At 39.3% G+C, this 22316-nt stretch overlaps 1 protein-coding gene across 4 annotated transcripts; it reads right to left on the reverse strand.

Moving 5' to 3' along the window:
• Positions 1-561: 561 nt before the first annotated feature.
• On the reverse strand, positions 562-22314 carry ZCCHC10 (zinc finger CCHC-type containing 10). Of its 4 annotated transcripts, none has more exons than XM_032837594.1 (4): positions 22214-22314; positions 5526-5690; positions 1585-1626; positions 562-909 (listed from the first exon to the last, which is right to left on the reverse strand). In XM_032837594.1, the coding sequence occupies exons 1-4, from the start codon at positions 22252-22254 to the stop codon at positions 642-644; spliced, it is 516 nt and encodes a 171-aa protein (XP_032693485.1). In that variant the 5' UTR covers positions 22255-22314; the 3' UTR covers positions 562-641. The 4 variants fall into 4 exon arrangements, with proteins under 4 accessions (XP_032693485.1, XP_032693488.1, XP_032693489.1 ...); XM_032837597.1 differs by lacking the exon at positions 22214-22314 and adding an exon at positions 22121-22164; XM_032837598.1 differs by lacking the exon at positions 22214-22314 and adding an exon at positions 21793-22080.
• Between the last annotated feature and the right edge of the window lie 2 nt (positions 22315-22316).

Below are 22316 nucleotides of genomic sequence, written 5' to 3' on the forward strand. Positions count from 1 at the left end.
AATTTTATAGTAACAATGTATTAAATCTTATATAATAACACACAGCCAAAAGCGTTAGAAATTCACTGCCAGATATTCTGATGCATTATCCTGAAAACACATCTGATACATAGCACTGACATATAACAAAGTATGGCATTTATTTCACAGGGAGAAAAGATAAGTTTCTTTTTTTTTTTGACAGATCACAAGTAGGCAGAGAGGCAGGCAGAGAGAGACAGGAGGAGGAGGCAGGCTCCCCGCCGAGCAGAGAGGCCGATGCGGGACTCGATCCCAGGACCCTGAGATCATGACCTGAGCCGAAGGCAGAGGCTTTAACCACTGAGCCACCCAGGCGCCCCAGAAAAGATAAGTTTCATCCCAAAAACAGATGTACTGGATTCAGCTTTGATTAAGTTTTACAGATACATATTAAAGATAAAAAAGAAAAACAAGATTTACCCTGAAAATAAAAAAGTCTTATATATATGTATAATCCATTATTAATACTCTTTATGCTCTTATGATGTAAAACACTTAGAAACTTTTAAACTCCAGAAATGTTGACCGGTTAATCTATTTGGCCTTAACATATTCTAAATTCCCTTCCGAGAATCACATTAATGTTTGCAGACCAGCAGTCCAATAGGGATGGAGCAATTCTATTTCTTTTTCTTCTTCTTTGGTGGCTCATCCTCAGAGCTGCTCTCTGTGTTGGTGCTGCTGCTACTGGAAGAGCTGGAATCTGAGTCTGAATCGGAGGACGAGGAAGAGCTTGTGGAGGAGGATGAAGATGATGAACTGGAGGAGCTTTCATCTGTGTCACTGTCCTCCGAGGAGGATGAGGTAGACGTTTCTTCACTCTCCGATGAAGAATCACTGGCTGAACTGTCACTGCTGTTGCTACTGGAACTGGTTACACTCTTAGACCTAGTAGACAATGAGTAGTTAGATGCACGGGAAGCTGACGTTTAACAGAATAGTTAAAAGCAAGTGCACAGGGAAACTCCGTGCACACACTGCAGCTCTGTTGTGTGGGACCGCTGGATCTTCTGTGCTGGGGATTGCATAACTGGAGAAGTCCCGCGGCAAACCCAACGTCTTTTACTTTAGCAATTAAACTCTCCTGGACAGAGTTCAAGATCAGTGTTCCTACTCTATTATGCTCCAGAGCGAATAATGTTAGAATAAAGTTGCAGTGTAACACCTGGGTTTACTGAAACCTCAGGCAGCATGGTAAATGTTTCATAATCTTTACTCTAAACCAGACAGACCTGGTCAACATTTTTTTTTTTTTTTTACCAGTCTAAGAATATTTCTTATTCTAATGTAATAAGAGAGATTTTTAAGTGAAATTATTTACTATTTCCAGGTATAAAGCCTCTGAGAAGTTGGGGAAAAAGGAGAAATGAAGGTAGTATGTTCCAGTTAGGTAAAGAGAAGAACATATCAGGAAATAAGGATGATACTTAATCATGAATTACAAACAAGAGACTTTAGGTCTACTTTATTATTATTATCATCACTTTTATTTTTAAATTTTTCTTCCCATCCCTCCCACTAGTATATTTATTATACATAAAAAACTCCTAAAGCCACACATACCTTTTTTTCTTAGTCTTCCTTTCTACATTAGTTTCTCCAATGCTGATAAATATGAGGGGGGAAAAAACTCCTGTTAATAGAGTGATTATACACAGCTCAGACAAACCCTTCAGGAGCCTCCAAAGTGTCTTACATTGGAGAAACACTTTGTCTTTCATGACATGTACAGAGCCCACCACTTCTTGTTATAACCTGCACCCCCAACTCTGTCTCTAAAAAAACCTTCTGAGTTACCATTACCAGTATTAATATACAATTGATTAAAACAATACAGAGGGACACCTAGATGGCTTAGTTAAGCATCTGCCTTTGGCTCAGGTCACAATTCCAGGGACCTGGGATCAAGTCCCGCACTGGGCTCCCTGCTCAGCAAGGAGCCTGCTACTCCCTCTGCCTGCCATTCTCCCTGCTTGTGTGTGCCCACCCTCCCCCAACCCTTTCTGACAAATAAATAAAATCTTTAAAATAAAATAAAACAGTATAGAAATACAGTACAAATTTTAATAATTATTACAATCAAAGTAAATTTACTGGTAACACATCTCTTAATGATATTGTTTTTCTAGTTTATGTATCCCTGGATCTTACTGCTAGGTTGTGACAAGGTTCAGTATTAATTCAATTCCTGTACTTAATTTTTATAGATTTTTTTTTTTAAGATTTTATTTATTTATTTGACAGACAGAGATCACAAGTAGGCAGAGAGGCAGGCAGAGAGAGAGGAGGAAGCAGGCTCCCCGCTGAGCAGAGAGCCCGATGTGGGGCTCGATCTCAGGACCCTGAGACCATGACCTGAGCTGAAGGCAGAGGCTTTAACCCACTGAGCCACCCAGGCGCCCCAATTTTTATAGATTTAACCTAAGAAACTTTCTTAACCTAAACAGGTAGATTGAAATAGAGTTTTGTTGTAGGAATGTCATTGTTTGAATACCTTCAGTGACAGGGTCCACTAGTCACAAAGATATATGATTAAAAAACACTTTTATTTTTATTTTTAATTATTATTATTATTTGAGGGGGAGGGGAGAGGAAGAGAAAGAATCTTTTTTTTTTTTTTTTTAAGATTATTTATTTATTTATTTATTTGACAGAGATCACAAGCAGGCAGAGAGAGAGGAGGAAGCAGGCTCCCTGCGGAGCAAAAAGTCCTATGCAGGGCTTAATCCCAGGACCCTGGGATCATGACCCAAGCCGAAGGCAGAGGCTTTAACCCACTGAGCACCCAGGCGCCCCAGAGAGAAAGAATCTTAAGCAGGCTTTATACCCAGTATGGAGCCCAATGCAGGGTTCGGTCTCATGACCCTCAGGTCATGACTTTAGCTGAAATCAAGAGCCAGACTCTTGGCTGACTGAGCCACCCAGTCGTCCCTAAAAAATACTTTTAAATTGGTAGCCCAATTAGATCCTTTTTCAATTCTGCTGGGGAAAAAAAATTACAAAAGAATTTGCTCCTGGGGCGCCTAGGTGGCTCAGTGGGTTAAAGCCTCTGGCTTTGGCTCTGGTCAGGATCTCGGGGTCCTAAGATCGAGCCCTGCATCTGGCTCTCTGCTCAGCAGGGAGCCTGCTTCCCTCTCACTCTCTGCCTGCCTCTCTGCTTACTTGTGATCCTTATCTGTCAAATAAATAAATACACTCTTTAAAAAATATATTTAGGAAAAAAAAAAAAAAAGAAGAATTTGCTCCTGGAACACCTGGGTGGCCCAGTCAGTTAAGTGTCTGCCTTCAGCTCAGGTCATAATCTCAGGGTTCTGCGATCGAGTCCTGCGTCACACTTCTTGGTCAGCAGGGAGCCTACTTCTCCCACTGTCTGCACTTCCCCTACTTGTGTGTTCTCTCTCTCTCTCTCTCTCTGACAAATAAATAAATAAAATCTTAAAAAAAATAGCTCCCAATAATTAGAGCTATCCACTTTCTTAGTACAAACACCAGTATTTTGAAAAACATCTAGGTTTCTATACAGGAGAAAAGGGGAAGTAGAAAAGGAGAATGAGCAGGCAAGTTCTTATACAAATTTATTTTTGGAAAAATTATATATGAAAGTTGATGACTTAGAAATTGATAACCTATCTATTCCTGAATAACCTCTGAAGAGCCATCATATCCACTAATTGTGAGACCACTGCCTTGCAAGTTCCCTTGTTTCAGACACTATTATACAGCTAATGTCCTTATGAAGATGCTGCTTCTGATCTGAGCACTGAGTACATCTGGCATCTTCCTCTTTCACTTTCTCAAACATGCTTACTTACTTAATTCATAGCAATTTTAAAAGCTTTATTTAAGGGGCGCCTGGGTGGTTCAGTCAGTTAGGCATCTGCTTTCAGCTCAGGTCATGGTCCTGAGATCCTGGGATCAAGCCCCGCAACGGTATCCCTCTTCAGTGGGGTGCCTGCTTCTGCACCCTCTCCTCCCAGCTCCTGCTCCCTCTCCCTATCTCTTTCTCTCTCACATAAATAAATAAAATCTTTAAAAAAAAAAAAAAAAGCTTTATTTATGGGGCAGCTGAGTGGCTCAGTCAGTTAAACGTCTGCCTTCAGCTCAGGTCATAATCCCAGGGTCCTGGGATCCAGTCCCGCATCAGGGTCCCTGCTCAGTGGGAAGCCTGCTTCTCCCTCCCGCTGCTTGTGCACTCTCTCTCTCAAATAAATAAAATCTTAAAAAAAGGGGGGGGGCGCTTTATTCAAAGGACACAAAAGAGTATATAACAAATTTCCAGTTACTCTCCTATCCAGTTCTCCTAGAAAGGAGCCACTGTTACGGATCATTTCTGTTTCCAAAAAAATTCCATTATTCCTTTTCTTCTTTTTTAACATAAACGATTGCATATTATATATACTGTTCTCCATGTAGTTTATAGCCTTAGTTTAAGTATCTTGGATACTTGTCTTGGATATCTTTCCACATCAGCTCTGAGAAAATAAAGGCAACAGCATCTAAAATGGACTTGGGCAACCCTGAATGGGGAGCTGGCACACACTCCTCATCAGCAGCCGACCCCCACACAGAGAGCAGCACTTTGTTCTCAACAGGAAGAAGCTTACTTTACTATCTCAGCAGGAGGAAGGAAAATTTTCTTCTTGCCTTGCAATACAACAGCCCATGAGAAATTGCCCCAGTTGTCCAATAAGAAGCTTAAACTCTCACTCTCCCCCAGCTGACTTTTGTTTCAAACAGCCCTTCCCAATTTCCTCTTTTCCTCGATAAAAGCAAGCCCCTGTCCTTTGTTCTCTGGACTTGCCCATGGTTTGCCAGTTTTCTTGTCCAGGACTGCAATTCCCTTGGTATTCCCCAATAAACTCATTTTGCTGGTAGAATAACTGGCCACTTTATCTTTATGGTTGACAGCTCATATCATCTATCTCCTGGTATTCTGCTGCCACTTCACCAGCAGCTGAGTCAACAAAGCAAAGTGATTAAGAGCATGGATTGGCTGGTTCAACAGTTTAATCTTTCCACTTACTGGCTGTGTGACACTGATGAGTAACTCAACTTCTCTAGGCCCTAGTTTCTTCACATGTAATATGGGGAGAATAGTACCTACCTTAATGGTATAGAGGTAAAGCTTAACTAAGCTAATACTTGTGAAAAGCTTAATTAATACAGTGCCTGGCACATGGGAAGGATTCATTAAACATTAGCTAATATTATAACTGAAATCTGGATAACCACCAAGATACCTTTAGTCACTTCATAAATTCTATCAATTGGGGCGCCTGGGTGGCTCAGTGGGTTAAAGCCTCTGCCTTCGGCTCAGGTCATGATCTCGGGGTCCTGGGATGGAGCCCCACATAGGGCTCTTTGCTCAGCAGGGAGCCTGCTTCTCCCTCTCTCTCTGCCTACCTGTGATCTGTGTCTGTCAAATAAATAAATGAAATCTTAAAAAAAAAAAAATAAATTCTGTCAATTAAAAATATTCCTTTGGCTATCACAGGTCAACATACCTTTGTTGTAATAATAATAATCTGTTTTCTTTTTCTTTTAAAGCTTTCTTTAGTTCTGCTGTTCTTGATGGCCTATGTAGGTATTTTCTTTTTCCTGTACATTCATAAGTCCAATGTCCAAATTCCAAGCATTTCTGACATCTTACATGTTGTTTATTTGCCTCACTGCGGAGCAAAAAGAAAAAAAAAGAATACAGGCCTTAAAATTTTGACTTGACATTTTCTACCCTGAAAAGCATAAATAATATGAACATTTTTAGGTCAAAAATAAACATAACATAATTTTACACTTTAAATTGTTTACTGTGTTAGATTTAGTCACAAGGCAATATAGTAGTCAAGAGCATGGACCTTGAGAGTTAGACCAAACTAAGTTCAAATCTTTATTTCCTAATTCCATTCCAGTAACGGCAGACTAGGTAACTAAGACCAACTCCTCAGCTTGGAAATAGAAAAAAACAGTCAAAACATTTTTAACAATCTGCTTGAGGTATCAAAGAACTAATAATGGGGTGAAGAACAACCAAGCCAAGATATGGAAGCAAATGGAAATCCAGAGTAGTCAGCTCTGTATTAAAGTTAATTCTTGCACTGGGAGTGTTTGCCCAACTCAACAGGGTAAACCTCACTTACAACAAGTTAGGGAGACAAACTATGTATCCAGCATTAGGTCTCTGAAGAGTCATACCCTAAGAATAAATCAAATGTATAGAGAATACAGCCCAGCTTTTAGTCATCTAGGAGACTAAGAAAAAAATCTTAATCCCTCAACCCTGATACTGGACTCAGATGCAACGAGTAAAAACAAACATGAAAGAATTGGAAAGGAAAAAACAAAATGGTCATTCCTCACTTATGACTCATTATGTACATGCAAATCCAAAATAATCTACAGGCAAAAATATTTTGAAATAATTAGAATTCATAAGTTCAGCAAGATGTTAGATTGGGGTGGGCAAACTGTAAAGAGTCAGATAGTAAAAGTTTCAGGCTTTGCTGATCAGGAGGCAAAATTGAGGATATTATGTAGGTCCTTCCATGACCAGAGAGAAAACACAATTCCACAGATATTTTATTAATAAAAATATTTCACAGAAAAGAGATTTAAAGGATGCAATTCATTTGTAGAATATCCCACTCATTTGAGGTTGAAAGTTCATGTTTCCTATCAAATTAATCATATACGTATACATGTAATTAACATCCTTAACCCACAAGCCCACAAGAACAAGCATCAAGTAGGATTCAGTAGAAAACTGTTTGCTGAGCTCTATATTAGATATAAGGTAAACACATAAAAATCAATAGAATTTCTATATAATGAAAACATTTAAAATGAAATTTTAAAAAGTGATATTTATAATTTCCTAAAAAATATCAAATACCTAGAAACACATCAAAGAAAATATGTACAAGACTTCTATGCACAATATAAACATTACTAAGAGAAATTAAACATCTAAGTATGTAGCCACATAGAAAAATATACCATGTTCATAGACTGGAAAACACAATAATTGTAAAAATGTCCATTCTCCACAAGCTGATCTACAGATCTATGATCTACAGATTCAACACAATGCCAATCAAAATCCAAACAAATTTTTGTTTATTTGTTTGTTCTGTTAACAAACTTATTCTAAAATATATATGGAAATTCAAAAGGCCAACAGCCAAAATACCCTAGTAAAGGAACAAGTGTGGAAGCGTTGGGTTAAAAGACACTGACTTATGGTAAAGCTATAACAACTAAGAATGTGAAATTCGAGCAAAGATACACAAACCAATGAACAGAACATAATGTCCAGAAATGGACTAATGTATATATGAACACATGATTTATGACCACTATGGCACTGGAGAGCAGTGGGGGAAAGGACATATTAATGGTGCAGGGACAACTGATTTGCATATGGAAAAAATTACAACTAAACTCTACTCTTGGGGCACCTGGGTGGCCCGGTTGAGTGTCCAGTTCTTGATTTCTGCTCAGGTCATGAACTCAGGGTCCTGTGATCAAATCCTGCATTGGCCTACATACTCAGTGGAGAGTCGGCTTGAGGATTCTTTATCTCCCTTTGTCCCGCCACCTGCTCATATTGTCTCTCTCTCAACTAAGTAAAAAATTCTTTATTAAAAAAAGAAAATAGGGGCGCCTGGGTGGCTCAGTGGGTTAAGCCTCTGCCTTCAGCTCAGGTCCTGATCTCAGGGTCCTGGGATGGAGCCCCACATTGGGCTCTCTGCTCAGCAGGGAGGCTGCTTCCCCCTCTCTCTCTGCCTGCCTCTCTGCCTGCTTCTGATCTCTCTCTCTGTCAAATAAATAAATAAAATCTTTTAAAAAAAAATAAAAAAAGAAAACCTCTACTCTCTACCATATGCAAACATTGATTACAGACTGCTCAAGTAATAAATGTCTTAGATGGTGTTATTAAAAACAAGTGACATGGGGGTATCTTGCTGACTCAGCTGGAAGAGCATGATCTTGAGGTCATGAGTTTCAGCCCCATGTTGAGTATAGACATCACTTAAAAATAAATAAACTAAAACAAACAAACAAACAAAAAAAAAAACACCAAATAAATAAATAAATAAATAAACTTACAAATAAACAGTGACGGGGCCCCTGGCTGGTTCAGGTGGTAGGGCATGTGACTCTTGTTCTCAGGGCTGTGGGTTTGAGCCTGACACTCAGTGTACAGATTGCTTAAAATTAAAATCTTTAAAAAAAAAAAAAAAAAAAAAAAAGACATATTTGACTTAAGAATTCTTAAAAAACAAAACCAAAATACTAATAATCATTTAAAAAAAAGACAGTTAGGGGCGCCTGGGTGGCTCAGTGGTTAAAGCCTCTGCCTTCGGCTCAGGTCATGATCTCAGGGTCCTGGGTTCGAGTCCCGCATCGGGCTCTCTGCTCAGCAGGGAGCCTGCCTCCTCCTCCTGTCTCTCTCTGCCTGCCTCTCTGCCTACTTGTGATCTGTCAAACAAATTAAAAAAAAAATCTTAAAAAAAAAGACAGTTAAGTTAGACTATGCTAAAATTAGGAATGTCTTTTCGTTGAGGCACCTGGGTAGTTTGGTTGGTTAAGTATCTGGCTCTTGATTTCAGCTCAGGTCATGATCTCAGGGTTTTGAGATCAAGCCCTGTGTCAGGCTCTGCACTTGGCATGGAGCCTGTTTAGGATTCTCTCTCTCTTCCTCCTTCTCTTAAAAAAAAAAGCAAGAAAGAATTTATGTTCATCAAAATACACTATGAAGAGAGTAAGAAAGGAAGCCAAGAGGTTGGAGAAGGTTTTACAAATCAGTAAGAACATGATGGATCATAAAAAATAAGATGAAATGGAAAATGGAAAGACTGGACAAAAATGGGCCTGGGAAACACAAGTTAACACTACACATATAAAAAGTTGTACTTTACTAATCAAAGAAAAGCATATTAAAACCCCCGGAAAGGGGCATCTGGGTGGCTCAATCAACCAAGCATCCAACTCTTGATTTTGGCTCAGATCATGATCTCAGAGTAATGAGATCAACCCCGGAGTTAATCCCTGAGCTCACTGTGGAGTTTGCTTAAGACTTTCTCTCTCTCTCACTCTGTCCCTTCCACTCCTACATGCATGCTCTTTCTTTCTCTCTCTAAACAAATAATTATTTAAAAAACAAAATAAAACAAAAAACCTAGAAGATACTACCTATCACACACCAGAGAGACTGAAATTAAAAACTGGCAACAGCAAATGTTAGCAAGAATACACAGCAAGAGGAACACACATCCACTGTGGGGATGAACACAAACTGGTACAACCATTTTGAAAAAAATTTACCATAGTTGAAGAGAAGTACATTCTATGATTCAGCAATTCCACTTGTAGGTATTTATACAATAGAAATCAATGCAGTGCTGCCTAGGTGGGTTAGTTGGTTGAGTGTACGACTCTTGATTTCAGTTCAGGTCATGATCTCAGGGGTGTGAGATGGAGCCTCCCAGTGAGCTCTGAGCTGGGCGTGGAGCCTGCTTAAGATTCCCTCTCTCCCTCTCCCTTTGCCCCTCCCAAACCACTCGCCCCCATCATGTGTGCATTACAAAAAAAAAAAAAAAAATTTAAAACAGAATCAATGCACAGCTATACCAGATAACATGTGTAAGAATATTATTCTTGACCGAGCCAAAGGCAGACACTTAACCAACTGAGCCACCCAGGCGCCCCCCCCCCTTTTTTAAAGAATATTATTCTTGGGGGGAGGGGGGTTGGGGGGGTGGAGTTATGGACAAAAAAAAATATTATTCTTTACGTAGCTTTTAAAATTTCTGAAATAATTGTAATCTTTTTTTTTTTAAGATTTTATTTATTTTATTTGACAGAGAGCACAAGCAGGCAGAGAGGAAGGCAGAGAGAGAGGAGGGAAGCAGGCTCCCTGCTGAACAGAGAGCTCAATGCGGGGCTCAATTCCAGGACCCTGGGATCATGACCTGAGCCGAAGGCAGAGGCTTTAACCCACTGAGCCACCCAGGCGCCCCTGAAATAATCTTATAGAAAATAAGCAAGTACAGTTCAAAGCACCATTTTTCCTGAACTGTTTGTAAGTTGCCAACCTGATGACCCATCAACTCATATTTCATTGTATATTTTCTATAAACCAGGATATTTTCCTACATAACAATGTAACAATCAAAATCAAGAAATTAATATAGATATATTCCTACTATTTAATCTCCAGATCCCATTTATTTCATCAAATGTCCCAATAATGTTCTTTAGAGCAAAACCCAGTTCAGCATTCTGTTGCATTTGTCATGTTTCTTTAGTTTCCTTCTGTCTAATGAATTCCTTAGTTGAGTCTTGTTTTTATGACCTTGGCAATTTTGAAGGTTACAGGCCAGTTATTTTGTAGAACGTGCTTCAATGTGAGTTGCTTTCAAGCTCACTTAGGGGGCTCTCAGTAGGGAGCTGTGGTTCCCTTCCTCTTGACCTCTCCATAGGGCTGCTCACATGACTTCCCCCAGAGGGAGTGACTAAGACAACTTAAGAAATCAGTCTTTCATAACCTAATTTTGGAAATGACATACCATCACTTTTGCTGTATTCTATTGGTTGCACAGACCAACCTTAGTTGGTCCTGAATACCAGGAGGCAAGGATAATTGGGGGTCATCTTGGAGGTCAACTACCACATTTGATATCTCTACATGATTAGATTCAGGCTATGCACCTTTGGCAGGAATGTAATAGAAATGTGCTGTCCTTCTCACTGTATTGCTACCAGGTGACACAAGACTGTAATTCATCTTAATACTGTTGATATGCACTTTGATATCCCTTGATTAAGGAAGGTCTACCAGAGTTTGCATTGTAAAGTTACTTTTGTCTTTTGTAATTGTGGTGGCTTTAAATTAATGTTCACATTAATTCTTTGATACTCTTCACTTCAAGAGGTGGAGCCCTAATTCCCTTTACCCTGAATGTGGCTTGGACTTAGTGTCTTGGTTTAACAGAATAAAGCAGAGTGATGGAGTGTGACTTCAAAGATTAAGTCATGGAGCTGCCATGTTAGGCAGACACTTAAGCAGCCTATAGGGAGGCTCAGGAGGTGAACAACTGAGGCCTCCTGCCAACAGTCCTGTGAATGAGCCATCCTGGAGAAAGATGTTCCAGTCTTGGTGACGCCTTCAGATGACTGCAGCCCCTGGCAACATCCTGACCAGGACAACAAGGGAGAACATGAGTTAGAACCCTCAGCTAAGGCACTCCTGGATTCCTGCCTGACCCACTGAAACTGCGATAATGTTGATTGTTAGAAGCTACTAAGTTTTGGGGTGATTTGTCAAACAACTCTAAGTGAAAATTAATATAACAATTAATAACTACTTTGTGGGTCGGTATTTGATATTATATAAATACCCAGCCCATTAAATTTTTAGTTCTTTTATTCATCTATCAGTATGAACTCATATTTTTCTATTTTACTCCATGAATTTTACTCAATGAGTTATAGTCCCATTACCACCATTTATTTTGAATTGTCCTAGATATGGTCAGTGGAAAGGAATCCTTTTAAGCTAGATTGTGTGTTCTTCTGACATGGCTCCATTGTGGGGGCACTTCCTTGCTTTCTGGTACAACAAAAAATTTCAGATTCTCTACTTTACCTGTCCCAGCCTGAAATCAGACTGATGGAGCCCTGATGATATTTAGAATCACGTCCTCTTTCCATTTAGGCTCTAACACTTCTTATTAAATTACATGTTGCTCCCCCTACATAGATGTTCTCTTCACTAGGGTGACAACTTATGCTAAATTGCTCCTGTGTGAACACGTTCCTCTCACCTGGCTTGGGATCTCATATCCCACACTAACCCTTCCCCGCAGTGGATGCCCTCCACAGCCTCCTGACACTGTAGATCACTTCACACACTTACGTGGATGCCCTTCTAAGGCCACTTTGGCCCTAATACTCCAATGCCAAGTCAACCTTCTGCTTGAAAGCCTACCCTGCTCTACACTACTTAATGGCTTTAGGCATGACTTATGCAAGAAGGGAAGAGAAAGAACTGTAAGAATATTTGTAACAGCATAACCTGTAATATCCTCAAAACCAGAAATAACACTGAGGTAGAATGGATAATTTGTGGTACAGAATATAGCGAAATACTTCATAGTACTGAAAATGAACAAACTTTACAGTTTTAACTTACATGGATCTTACATCTAAGAAGTCAGATTATGCAAAAGAATCCAAATTGTCTGATTCTGTGTAAGTTCAAAGACAGGCAAAATTAAACTCCAGTGCAGAGGAAGATGGTAAAAGCACAAAGAGAAGCAAGCGAACAATTACCATAAATGTTGGGTCACTGGTTACCTTTGAGAAGGAGGGAGGAGGTCATGATTGGGAAGGGCCTTAAGGGCTGCTGGTATATATAGGCCATTTTATTACTTGACCTGAGGGAAGTCACATGCAATGTTCCCTTTACAATAATTTGTTAAGTGGCATAGTTATGTTGTTTAAACTTTTTAATATATGTATTATATTTCACAATAAAGATTTAAAAAAAAATCTCTCACTACATAGCTGTAGGCTCTTCAGCAAACTGATTTGGGAACCTTAGTTTCTCTTCTAAAAGATGTAGTAAATATCTACTTTACTAGGGTACTGTGAGAATTAGTTGAGACCATAGCCATGGCTTATATTTACTCTGCCAGGAATTTAGCTAAGTATTAATTATGCATAATCACATCCAATCTCCATAACAACCCAGTGAGTTTGAAAGCACTATCCCCATTCTATAGACGAGGATGTGTATATATTATTGTCATTCTACATATTAGGCTAATCAATTGTCTGGAATAATGATACATGGCACTTTAAGTTTTCACATAACATGGTTGCACAATGAGATGCTGGGTTCTTAGTGCTGACCTACAGCAGTCACCTTTTTTTATCGTTAGTGAACACATAATTGGTATTCAGTAAATGTCTGCACAATGAATGCTGGAAAACTCAAGTGCTTAAGAGAACATATTTTGGATTGTGGGACAGGTTCTGTAATCCTGACAATTAATTTAGTTTTAGTATCTGTCCAAAATTTAAACTAATCCTAATCTGAAAGAATGTTACAAGTAAAGAACTAAGGCTATGTCAGTAGATACAGTATTAAAAGATAATAAAGAAGACTCAGCTTTTTGTTCAGTAATAGTTCTTAAATTTCAGCAAGCAACTCCCAGAGCCATGATTATAATTTCAGACCTTATCTGAATACGTAATGTCAGAGCAAACTTTTAAGGGCATCAGTAATAAAACACTCTATGACCTTAATATTAGCTTTTGAGGCAAAAAGAACCACTAACATATTTAAGTTATACACAATTGTAAAATGCACCCCAGAAATAATAAATTCAGAAACATCAAAGATGTTTTTTACACCTATAAAAGTGTAAAATCATGATTCTCATTCAATACATATAAAATGAACACGGGTCAACCTAATCATTAATTAAAGGAACAAGTAAGATGGTATAACAGGTTCAAAAGAGAATTCAAAGAACACACATATATATGCAATCATGCTGAAATGAATTTACAGATAGCTAAAAACTAATTAATAGCCACATTCCAAGAATCAACTGTACTGTGTTTTTATTGGTAAGAATATTTTCTAACAGTATCCTATACCTTACAGTTATAAAATAGCTCAAAGACAATGATGCATAGGCTCTCATAGAGTCACGTAGCCAGGAAGAGTCATTAAACAAGATACCTAGCAATCTTTGTTTTGAAATCCATTGCAATGCCTTTCACAATATTTCCTAAAAATGAAACTATGATTGGTATGGAGGGAAGCCTCTCAGAATCAAGAAAATAAAGTCTTCTCCAACTCATAGGTTGTTTCCCCAATATTAAGAAACTTAATTTTTAAAATCGATTTTATTTATTTTATTTTATTTTTTTAAAGATTTTATTTATTTATTTGACAGAGAGATCACAAGTAAGCAGAGAGGCAGGCAGAGAGAGGTAAGGAAGCAGGGTCCCTGCTGAGCAGAGAGCCCAATGCAGGGCTCAATCCCAGGACCCTGGGACCATGACCAGAGCTGAAGGCAGAGGCCTTAAGCCACCGAACCACCCAGGTGCCCCTCGATTTTATTTTTTTAAAGATTTATTTTAAAAAAACGAGAGAGAGAGAGAGAGCATGAGAGCAAGTTGGGGGGCGAGGGGCAGAGGAGAGAAACTTTTAAGTGGACGCCCCACCTTGTGTGGAGCCCAAGGTGGGGCTTGATCCCACAACCCCATGAATCATGACCTGAGCTGAAATCAAAAGTTGGAGGCTCAAATGGCTGAGCCACCCAGGCAACCCAATATTAAGAAACTTACAACTTAAATAAATAATTAAAATAAATAAATATAAATTTAAAAAGCAAATAAACAAATTAAAAATTTTATCCACCAGCACTGTGGAGTTTTCTGTAGCTATAAATAGAATAGTCACAAATATCTAAATTCCTTTATGATTAACATGTTTTAACCATTAATTAATCACCCCTAAAAACAGTGATCTTCCACAGGGAGTGCTGAATGAAGGAGACTTATAATTTCAAAATAAACAAGATTAGCATTTCTTTCTAACCATTTGGACACCCTATTCACAATATTCCATTTCTATATCCTAAGCTAAGGCCCAAAGAAGTGTTCTAATGGGACAGGCTTTTTAAGTGAAATCACCTTTGATACCTAAAATAGTAGGACATGCCTGGTCTATTGTTGGCAGAGGTACAGAACAGGCACTTTGCATATGTTCTTAACTGCTGGTAAGAATATAAGTCGCACTTTCTGAAGGGGCATTTGGTAACTACAAGAAAAATCTTGAAAATGTACATACACAAAAACAAACAAACAAACAAAAAAACTCCACCAACCCAAGACAGTATAAATGATGATTATCTATGTGGAAAATCCCTAGAAATCTAAAACAGAGCTAATAGAACTAATAAATGAATTTAGTAAAGTCATACAATACAAGATCAATACACAAAAGTCAACTGTATTTCCACATACTAGTAACGAACAATTGAAATAAAAAAAAAATGCCACTACAATACTTAGATATATATAAACCTGGTGAAAGTTCAACATCTCTACACTTAATTATAAAATATCGGGGAGATAAGTTAAAAACCTTTAAAAAATGAGTACATTTTAACACACACATTCATGGGTCAGAAAACTTAAGACTGTTAAAGGATCCATTCTTCAAAAGCCGATCTATAGATTGAATGCAATCCCACTGAAATCTCAGCAGTTTCTTTTGTGGAAATTGATAGCCTGATCCTAAAATGCATACAAAAATACAAATAATTTAAAATAGTAGCAAAAACTGTGAAAAAGAACAAAATTGGAAGACATCACTTGATTTCAAGACTTATTACAAAACTACAATTATCCTGACAATATGGTGTTCACATAAATAAACAGATCAATGAAACAGAACAGAATCCATACACACGGACAGCTATTTTGTGACAAAGGTGCTAAAGAAATTCAGTAGAGAAAAATTCAGTAGTCTTCTCAATTATTGGTACTGGAACAATTAGATTGCAATGTGCATAAGGACAAACTTCAAAAAAGTCTGCTAGTTTCCAAAAAAATTTCTGAAAAAGCTACTGTGTGGTCAAGCAATCTACTCTTAGGTTATTTACCTAAGAAAAAGGGAAAACTGAAGGCACCTGGGTGGCTTTAAGCCTCTGCCTTCGGCTCAAGTCATGATCCCAGGGTCCTGGGATCGAGTCCTGTATTGGGCTCCTTGCTCAGTGGAGTTCTGGTTCTCCCTCTCCCTCTCAGCTTACCCCCCAACCCCGACCCGGTCTCAAGCCCTCTCTCTTCCTCTCAAAAATAAATAAAATACTTAAAAAACAAGAAGAAAAAGGAAACCTAAAGTTTACACGAAAGATTTTAGAAGACCATATGGGCAGGGCCCTTGGGTGGCTCAGCCACATTAAGTGCCTGACTCTTGATTTCAGCTCAAGTCATGATCACAGGATTGTGAGACAGCCCATGTAGGGCTGGGGGTGGGCATGGAGTCTGGTTAAGATTCTCTCTCCTTCTCCCTCTGCCTTCCCCCCATGCTCTGGCATGAGCTGTCTCTCTCAAAACAAAACAAAACCAAACCCCAAACTATACATGAATGTTTATACCACTTTTATTAAAAATAACTCCAAACTGGAAACAATCAAAATGTCCTTCAAATGCCAAATGGGTAAACTGGTATAGCCATATGATGGGACACTGTTAGCAATAATTAAAAAAAGAAGAATGCACCATTAATACATACAAGAACTGCAGTGAATCTCAAAGGAATTAACTGAGTGAAAGATGCTGGACTCAAAAGTTTACACGTTGGGGCGCCTGGGTGGCTCAGTGGGTTAAGCCGCTGCCTTCGGCTCAGGTCATGATCTCAGCGTCCTGGGATCGAGTCCCGCATCGGGCTCTCTGCTCAGCAGGGAGCCTGCTTCTCTCTCTCTCTCTCTCTCTCTGCCTGCCTCTGTCTACTTGTGATCTCTCTCTGTCAAATCAATAAATAAAATCTTAAAAAAAAAAAAAAGTTTACACATTTATTCTATTCATACAACATTCTGGAAAAGGTAAAATTACAGGAACAGAAAAAAATCAGTGGTTTTCAGAGGGTGGGGTAAAGGGTTTACTTACAAAGGCTTGTGAAGAAATTTTTCATGATGAAATTGTTCTATATCTTGATTTTGGTGGTGGTTACATGACTACAGGTATCTGTCAGAATTCATAGAACTATACATTAAAAAGAATACATTTCGGGGCCCTTGGCTGGCTCATTTGGTAGAGTATGCAACTCTTGATCTTGGGATTGTAAATTCAAGCCTCATGTTAGGTGGAAAGATTACTTAAAAATAAAAAATAAAAATCTTAAAAAAAAATAAAGAGGGTGGCTCAGTTGGTTAAGCATCCAATTCATGATTTAGCTCAGGTCATGAACCCATGGTCATGAGATAGAGCCCCACATTGGGCTTCCTGCTCATTGGAGAGTCCGCTTCGTCCCCTCCCTCTCCTCTTTCCCTGCTTGTGTGCTCGCAAGCATGCCCACGTTCTCCCTCTCTGATAAACAAAATCTTAAAAAAAAATTCTCTCTTCCTCTGCACTCCCCTGCCCCTGATCGTACACACGTGATCTGTCTCTCTCTCAAAAATACATACATACAATGAATTTTGCTAAATGTAAATTAAACATCAGTAAACCTGATTTTAAAAAGTATATAGTTAACCCAGAAAAATGGATATATGCAAAAATTTAGTTGTATATTTATTATAGGAAATACAAATGGTTTACAAGAGTAAACCTGCTGGAAGCTACACTAACAGTGAGCACAGCTTAATGTATAAACTTGGGGAATCACTATGCTGTGCAACTGAAACATAACATTGTGTATCAACTATACTGGGGAAAAAAAAAAGTAGACCTAACTCTCCAGCAGCAAAGGAAATGTTATTTCCACTACCATTTTCCAATAATAAAAAGTTATTGTTTATCCATAAAGAACACTATGAGGCTATTTAAAGTATAAAAATAGCCTGAGGGCACCTGGGTGGCTCAGTGGGTTAAGCCGCTGCCTTCGGCTCAGGTCATGATCTCCGGGTCCTGGGATCGAGTCCCGCATCGGGCTCTCTGCTCATCAGGGAGCCTGCTTCCCTCTCTCTCTCTGCCTGCCTCTCTGTCTACTTGTGATCTCTGTCTGTCAAATAAATAAATAAAATCTTAAAAAAAAAAAATAAATAAAAATAAAAATAGCCTGAAAGGTTATACACTAAAATGTAAAAACTATTACCTTTAGGATAGGGTTATAATATACTTTTTCATTATCTGTATTCTCTAACTTTCCTACAATGAACATGGACTGCATGTGACATCATAAAACAAATTGTAAAAGATATTTTTCAAAGGAACACATAACTAAGAAATATACGAGAATGCTAAAGGCCTGTAAGAGAAATATTTAAACCTAATATAAATAAATACCCTACCAAAATAAGCTGAGGCTTATGAAAAGTATCAAGAACAACAAAAATTATTTTGCGTTTTAGTTACATTTAAAGCACAAAGAACCAAAAACAAGACAGGTTCATTATTTGGGGTGCTAGGCTATAGGCCTATAGACTATAAGCTATAGGCTGAGAGTACAAGCAGGATTATTTTTATTTTGCTTTAGTCTTCACTCAAACACAATGATACACAGAATGAGGAGAGTAGAACTGAACTCCAAGATAGTGAGGCGTGAGTAAGAGTACTTTTATTCACTCTGAGTGTGTTTAATTCACAATGGCCCAAGTGACTGCTCCACAACATACCAGAGATCTGCCAGGTGAGCGGACTATACCGCCGCTGGTAATCTGAGAGACACTGGCAAACAGGAGTGGTGCTGAATGACTAGGAGTAGGCAACTACAGTTCTGATTTTCAAAGTCGGGGGAAAGAAAGATTCCACAAACTAGACCAATGAACTTGACATTCATTCTAGGCAGAATTCTCGCTGGATTTATTAAATCCATTCAGAAAGAAAAGCCCTGATCACTAAGTATCAAATCATCACAGACTAATACCCTTACTGGCTTTTGGGAATTTGTATTTCAATCAGGCATCCTGGAAAGTCTTACAATATCCTTGTGGACAGAAAAGAACAATTAGACAGATCAGCTGAACATCATGGACAAAAGACTACTTTTTTTTTTTTTTAATTCAAGACTTCATTTATTTATTTGACAGAGAGAGAGAGACAGCACAAGCAGGGGAAGCTGCAGGCAGAGGGAGAGGGAGAAGCAGGCTCCCCGCAAAGCAGGGAGCCTGACTCGGGGCTTGATCCCAGGACCCTGGGATCATGACCTGACCCAAAGGCAGTTACTTAGCCAACTGAGCCACCCAGGTGCCCCACAAAAGACTGCTTAATGGGTTGAAGTAAATGTACAGACAAGAATCCAGTGATGGCCTGAATGATTGGTCCTCAGTTTGGACTCGTTCAATACTTTATAAATGACTTGGAGGGCACTGATGTGCCTATTTATCCAACCTGCAGCTGACACAAAGCTAAGAGGGAGGAGTAATACAAAGGATAACCAAATCAGGATCCAAAAAGGTCTTGACAGGCTAGAACTCAGTGTCAAATCTAACAAGATGAAAGTTAACAAGGGTAAAATCAAGTCTGACTCTTAAGTCCAGAAAACCAATACAAGTACCAAGACAGGGGAAGCTTGATTTGATGGTAATTCAAGTGGATAACACCTAGCATTTTTAACTGACTGAAATCACAGTTTAGGTCCAAAGTTAGGAAGTTAGAAGTGAGCAGGGCTTAAGCTTCATAAATATTTTCCTTTCAGTTCAACATAAACTTTTGATAGATATGAAAAATGTAACAGGCTACTTCAGGAGGTATGTCTTTCCTGAAGGTCTTCAAGCCAAAGTTAGATAATTCCCTTGGATGGTGAAGACACAGTACTGGAATCCAGTGGAAGGTTTAGCAGAAGAAATGACCCCACACAGTGCCAAGATTCTATAATCTACTCACATATAAGTAGATGTAATTACAATTTACAAACAGAAAGTAAGCTCATTTCAATTGATATAAAGTTAACTCCCTGAAAGATCGGCTGAATAGGAATTTCAAATTTAGGCTCTCTCTCTTTTTTCTCTTTTATTTCCTCCCTTTCCTGTTAATCCAAAGACTCTTACAAAGAACGATAACAGTACTTTCTCACTTCTCATAACTAACTTAAAAATAGTTTAAAACTTCTTATGGAAGTAACATATGCTTTTTATAAATAAAACTAAAACTTTGTGATAAACATAAAATGAAAAGTAATGGCTCCTCTTCTGCTTCTCCCACCCCAAAATATTCCCCAAACTCTACCAGACTCCCCTAACTTCTGAAAGTTTCCTTCTCCAACTCCCTGAAGATTTACTCTGAATACCATGACTACTTTTACTATATGCCATTTGTTTTCTTGCCAACAAGACCAGAAGCTCCTAAAGCAAGATTTCTTTTACTTCTGTGTAGCTCATGTACCAAATAAAGGCATTCTATAGAAAAACAACATTTGGGGCGCCTGGGTGGCGCAGTGGGTTAAAGCCATTGCCTTCGGCTCAGGTCATGATCTCAGGGTCCTGGGATCGAGCCCCGCATCGGGCTCTCTGCTCAGCAGGGAGCCTGCTTCCTCCTCTCTCTCTGCCTGCCTCTCTGCCTACTTGTGTTCTCTGTCAAATAAATAAATAAAATCTTAAAAAAAAAAAAAAAAGAAAAAGAAAAACAACATTTGTTGAACTTTCTGATACTTTTGAAATGAGATATATATATAGATATATAAAGTCTTTCACTTCACATTTAAGTGGACATTGCTTGTTTTTGCCATCCTAGTATTTATCATCTATCTAACCTATTTATCTAGCTCATCATTGGTTTATAGAAATCCATCTGATCGTACTGGAAAAAGAATGCGATCTGACAATCAGGGCATCACAATCCCATAGACATGATTCAACCTACACAAATGAGATACCATTAAATTGAAGGTGAGAGGATATAAAAGGCCAAAATATAGTGCAGCCATCTTGGGACCAACAGAATGAACCTAACCTATCCAAATATGGAACTAACATCCAAAAGAGCAAACCTGGGGGTAAGAGTCTCTGGTGACATAATCTAGCACACCTATTATGTATTATATTCACTCCATTCTTGACTTTTTGACTTCTTCTCCTCCACCAGGTATACTACCCTGACTCTCTAGGTCTTTATCCTGATGCTCAAGGAACTCTTTTCATTAGGTGTGAGAGGTAGAATCTGATGGAGAGAAGAAAAGGAAAGACAACAAAAAAGAATAAAAAACAGAAATGTAAAAAGAAACATACACATATATATGCAAGCAGACTAGGAATGATATATCATGGATCTGCAAATGGTAACAGCATGAAATGCTAAGAGAATGATTGTTCAGGTGTGCAGGTTGGTAGAAGAAAAAGGGCTTTACAGGAAAGGGACATGTGGGTTAATATCTACATTACACATCCATGGTAAACCTCTTGTGCCACTCTCTCTTGGTCACTAACCACAATGGCTAGCTTTCAGTTTTTAAAAACTAAAGATCTTGGGCAGCCTAGGTAGCTCAGTCAGTCGTGCAGAGGACTGGATTTCAGTTCAGGTTATTATCTCAGGGTCGGGGACCAAGGCCCACTTTGGGCTCCAATCTGTAGCCTGTTTAAAATTTTCTCTCCTCTCCCCCTGCCTCTCTTTAAAAACCTGTCTGAAAGTAATTATGCCACTGTCTGATGCTCTTTCCCCAAATCCTCTCATGACTGGCTCTTTTCTCACACTTTCAATCTCTGTTCAAATGCCACCACTTCAGAGATGCCTTTCCAGTCCAACCAATCTAACCTGGGCCTTTCTATCCATCACCTCTTAATTCCTTCAAAGCTCTTAACACCAACTCTATTTACTTAAAATGTTCAGTTTATCGACTCTTTACCAACGGAATGTAAGTTTCCTGAAAGCAGGGATTCCTGTCTTGAATACTTCTTTTTCTTTATACCCAAATTCTGGCAGAGAGCGAGATAGTTAATAAATTATTATTTACTGAAGAGAATGAGTGGTAGAAAGTGAGAAAACTTGGGAGGAAAGTCGGTGGTATAATCAGGCTGTTCCTAAGGAAGGCGATAGGAAGGGGACCAGAAAAGCCAGCTGCGCTGGAGACTGCATAGGGAGCTGAAGGCTTACGTCATTGAGAGTGGAAGGTGTCGGATCAGGGCTTCAGGCTTCCCTTGGCCACCCGTAGGGTGGGCGGCTGGGTGGGCAAAGGGGCATACGCCACTTAGTGCCCAACTTCTGGGCGTCCGCTGTGCGAAAAGCAAACGCTAGGCTCTCTTCAGAACCCCCCCAACTCCCACCCCATAACCTAGGTCCCGCCCCATGGACCTTACGCAGTCGTCTTCCACGCAATCACTAGCCCGTGGACACCAAAGTTACCACCCGGGCCGAGCCCCTGTGGAGCAGCAACAAGTGAGAAAAGACCACCCTCCGCCCGTCCACACAGAAATTCACATACCTGCCCCGCATCCCCGCCCGGGCTCACCCGCCGGCTGACGCGTTTCTCCCCGCCCCCAGCCCGCCCCGCGGCCCTACTTGGGCCCTCACTTACGCTTGTCTCCGAGCTATGAGCCGATGCATGGGAGTCGCCATCTTAGCGCGGCTGAAGACTGCCGCGCTGGGTTTTGGGAAACTCCTCGGAAGGGGCGGGGACT

Source organism: Lontra canadensis, unplaced genomic scaffold (assembly GCF_010015895.1).
Source record: "Lontra canadensis isolate GAN:19392208 unplaced genomic scaffold, GSC_riverotter_1.0 scaffold99, whole genome shotgun sequence".
Taxonomy (NCBI): domain Eukaryota; kingdom Metazoa; phylum Chordata; class Mammalia; order Carnivora; family Mustelidae; genus Lontra; species Lontra canadensis.

Excerpts from the sequence above, each read along its gene's own strand:
- ZCCHC10 (XM_032837594.1), bottom strand. The coding sequence starts at position 22,254 with ATGGCGACTCCCATGCATCGGCTCATAGCTCGGAGACAAGC. Across the intron at positions 5,691-22,213 it reads CTCATAGCTCGGAGACAAGC|TGAGGCAAATAAACAACATG; the intron begins GTAAGTGAGGGC and ends TTTGCTCCGCAG. Across the intron at positions 1,627-5,525 it reads TTATTATTATTACAACAAAG|CATTGGAGAAACTAATGTAG; the intron begins GTATGTTGACCT and ends CATATTTATCAG.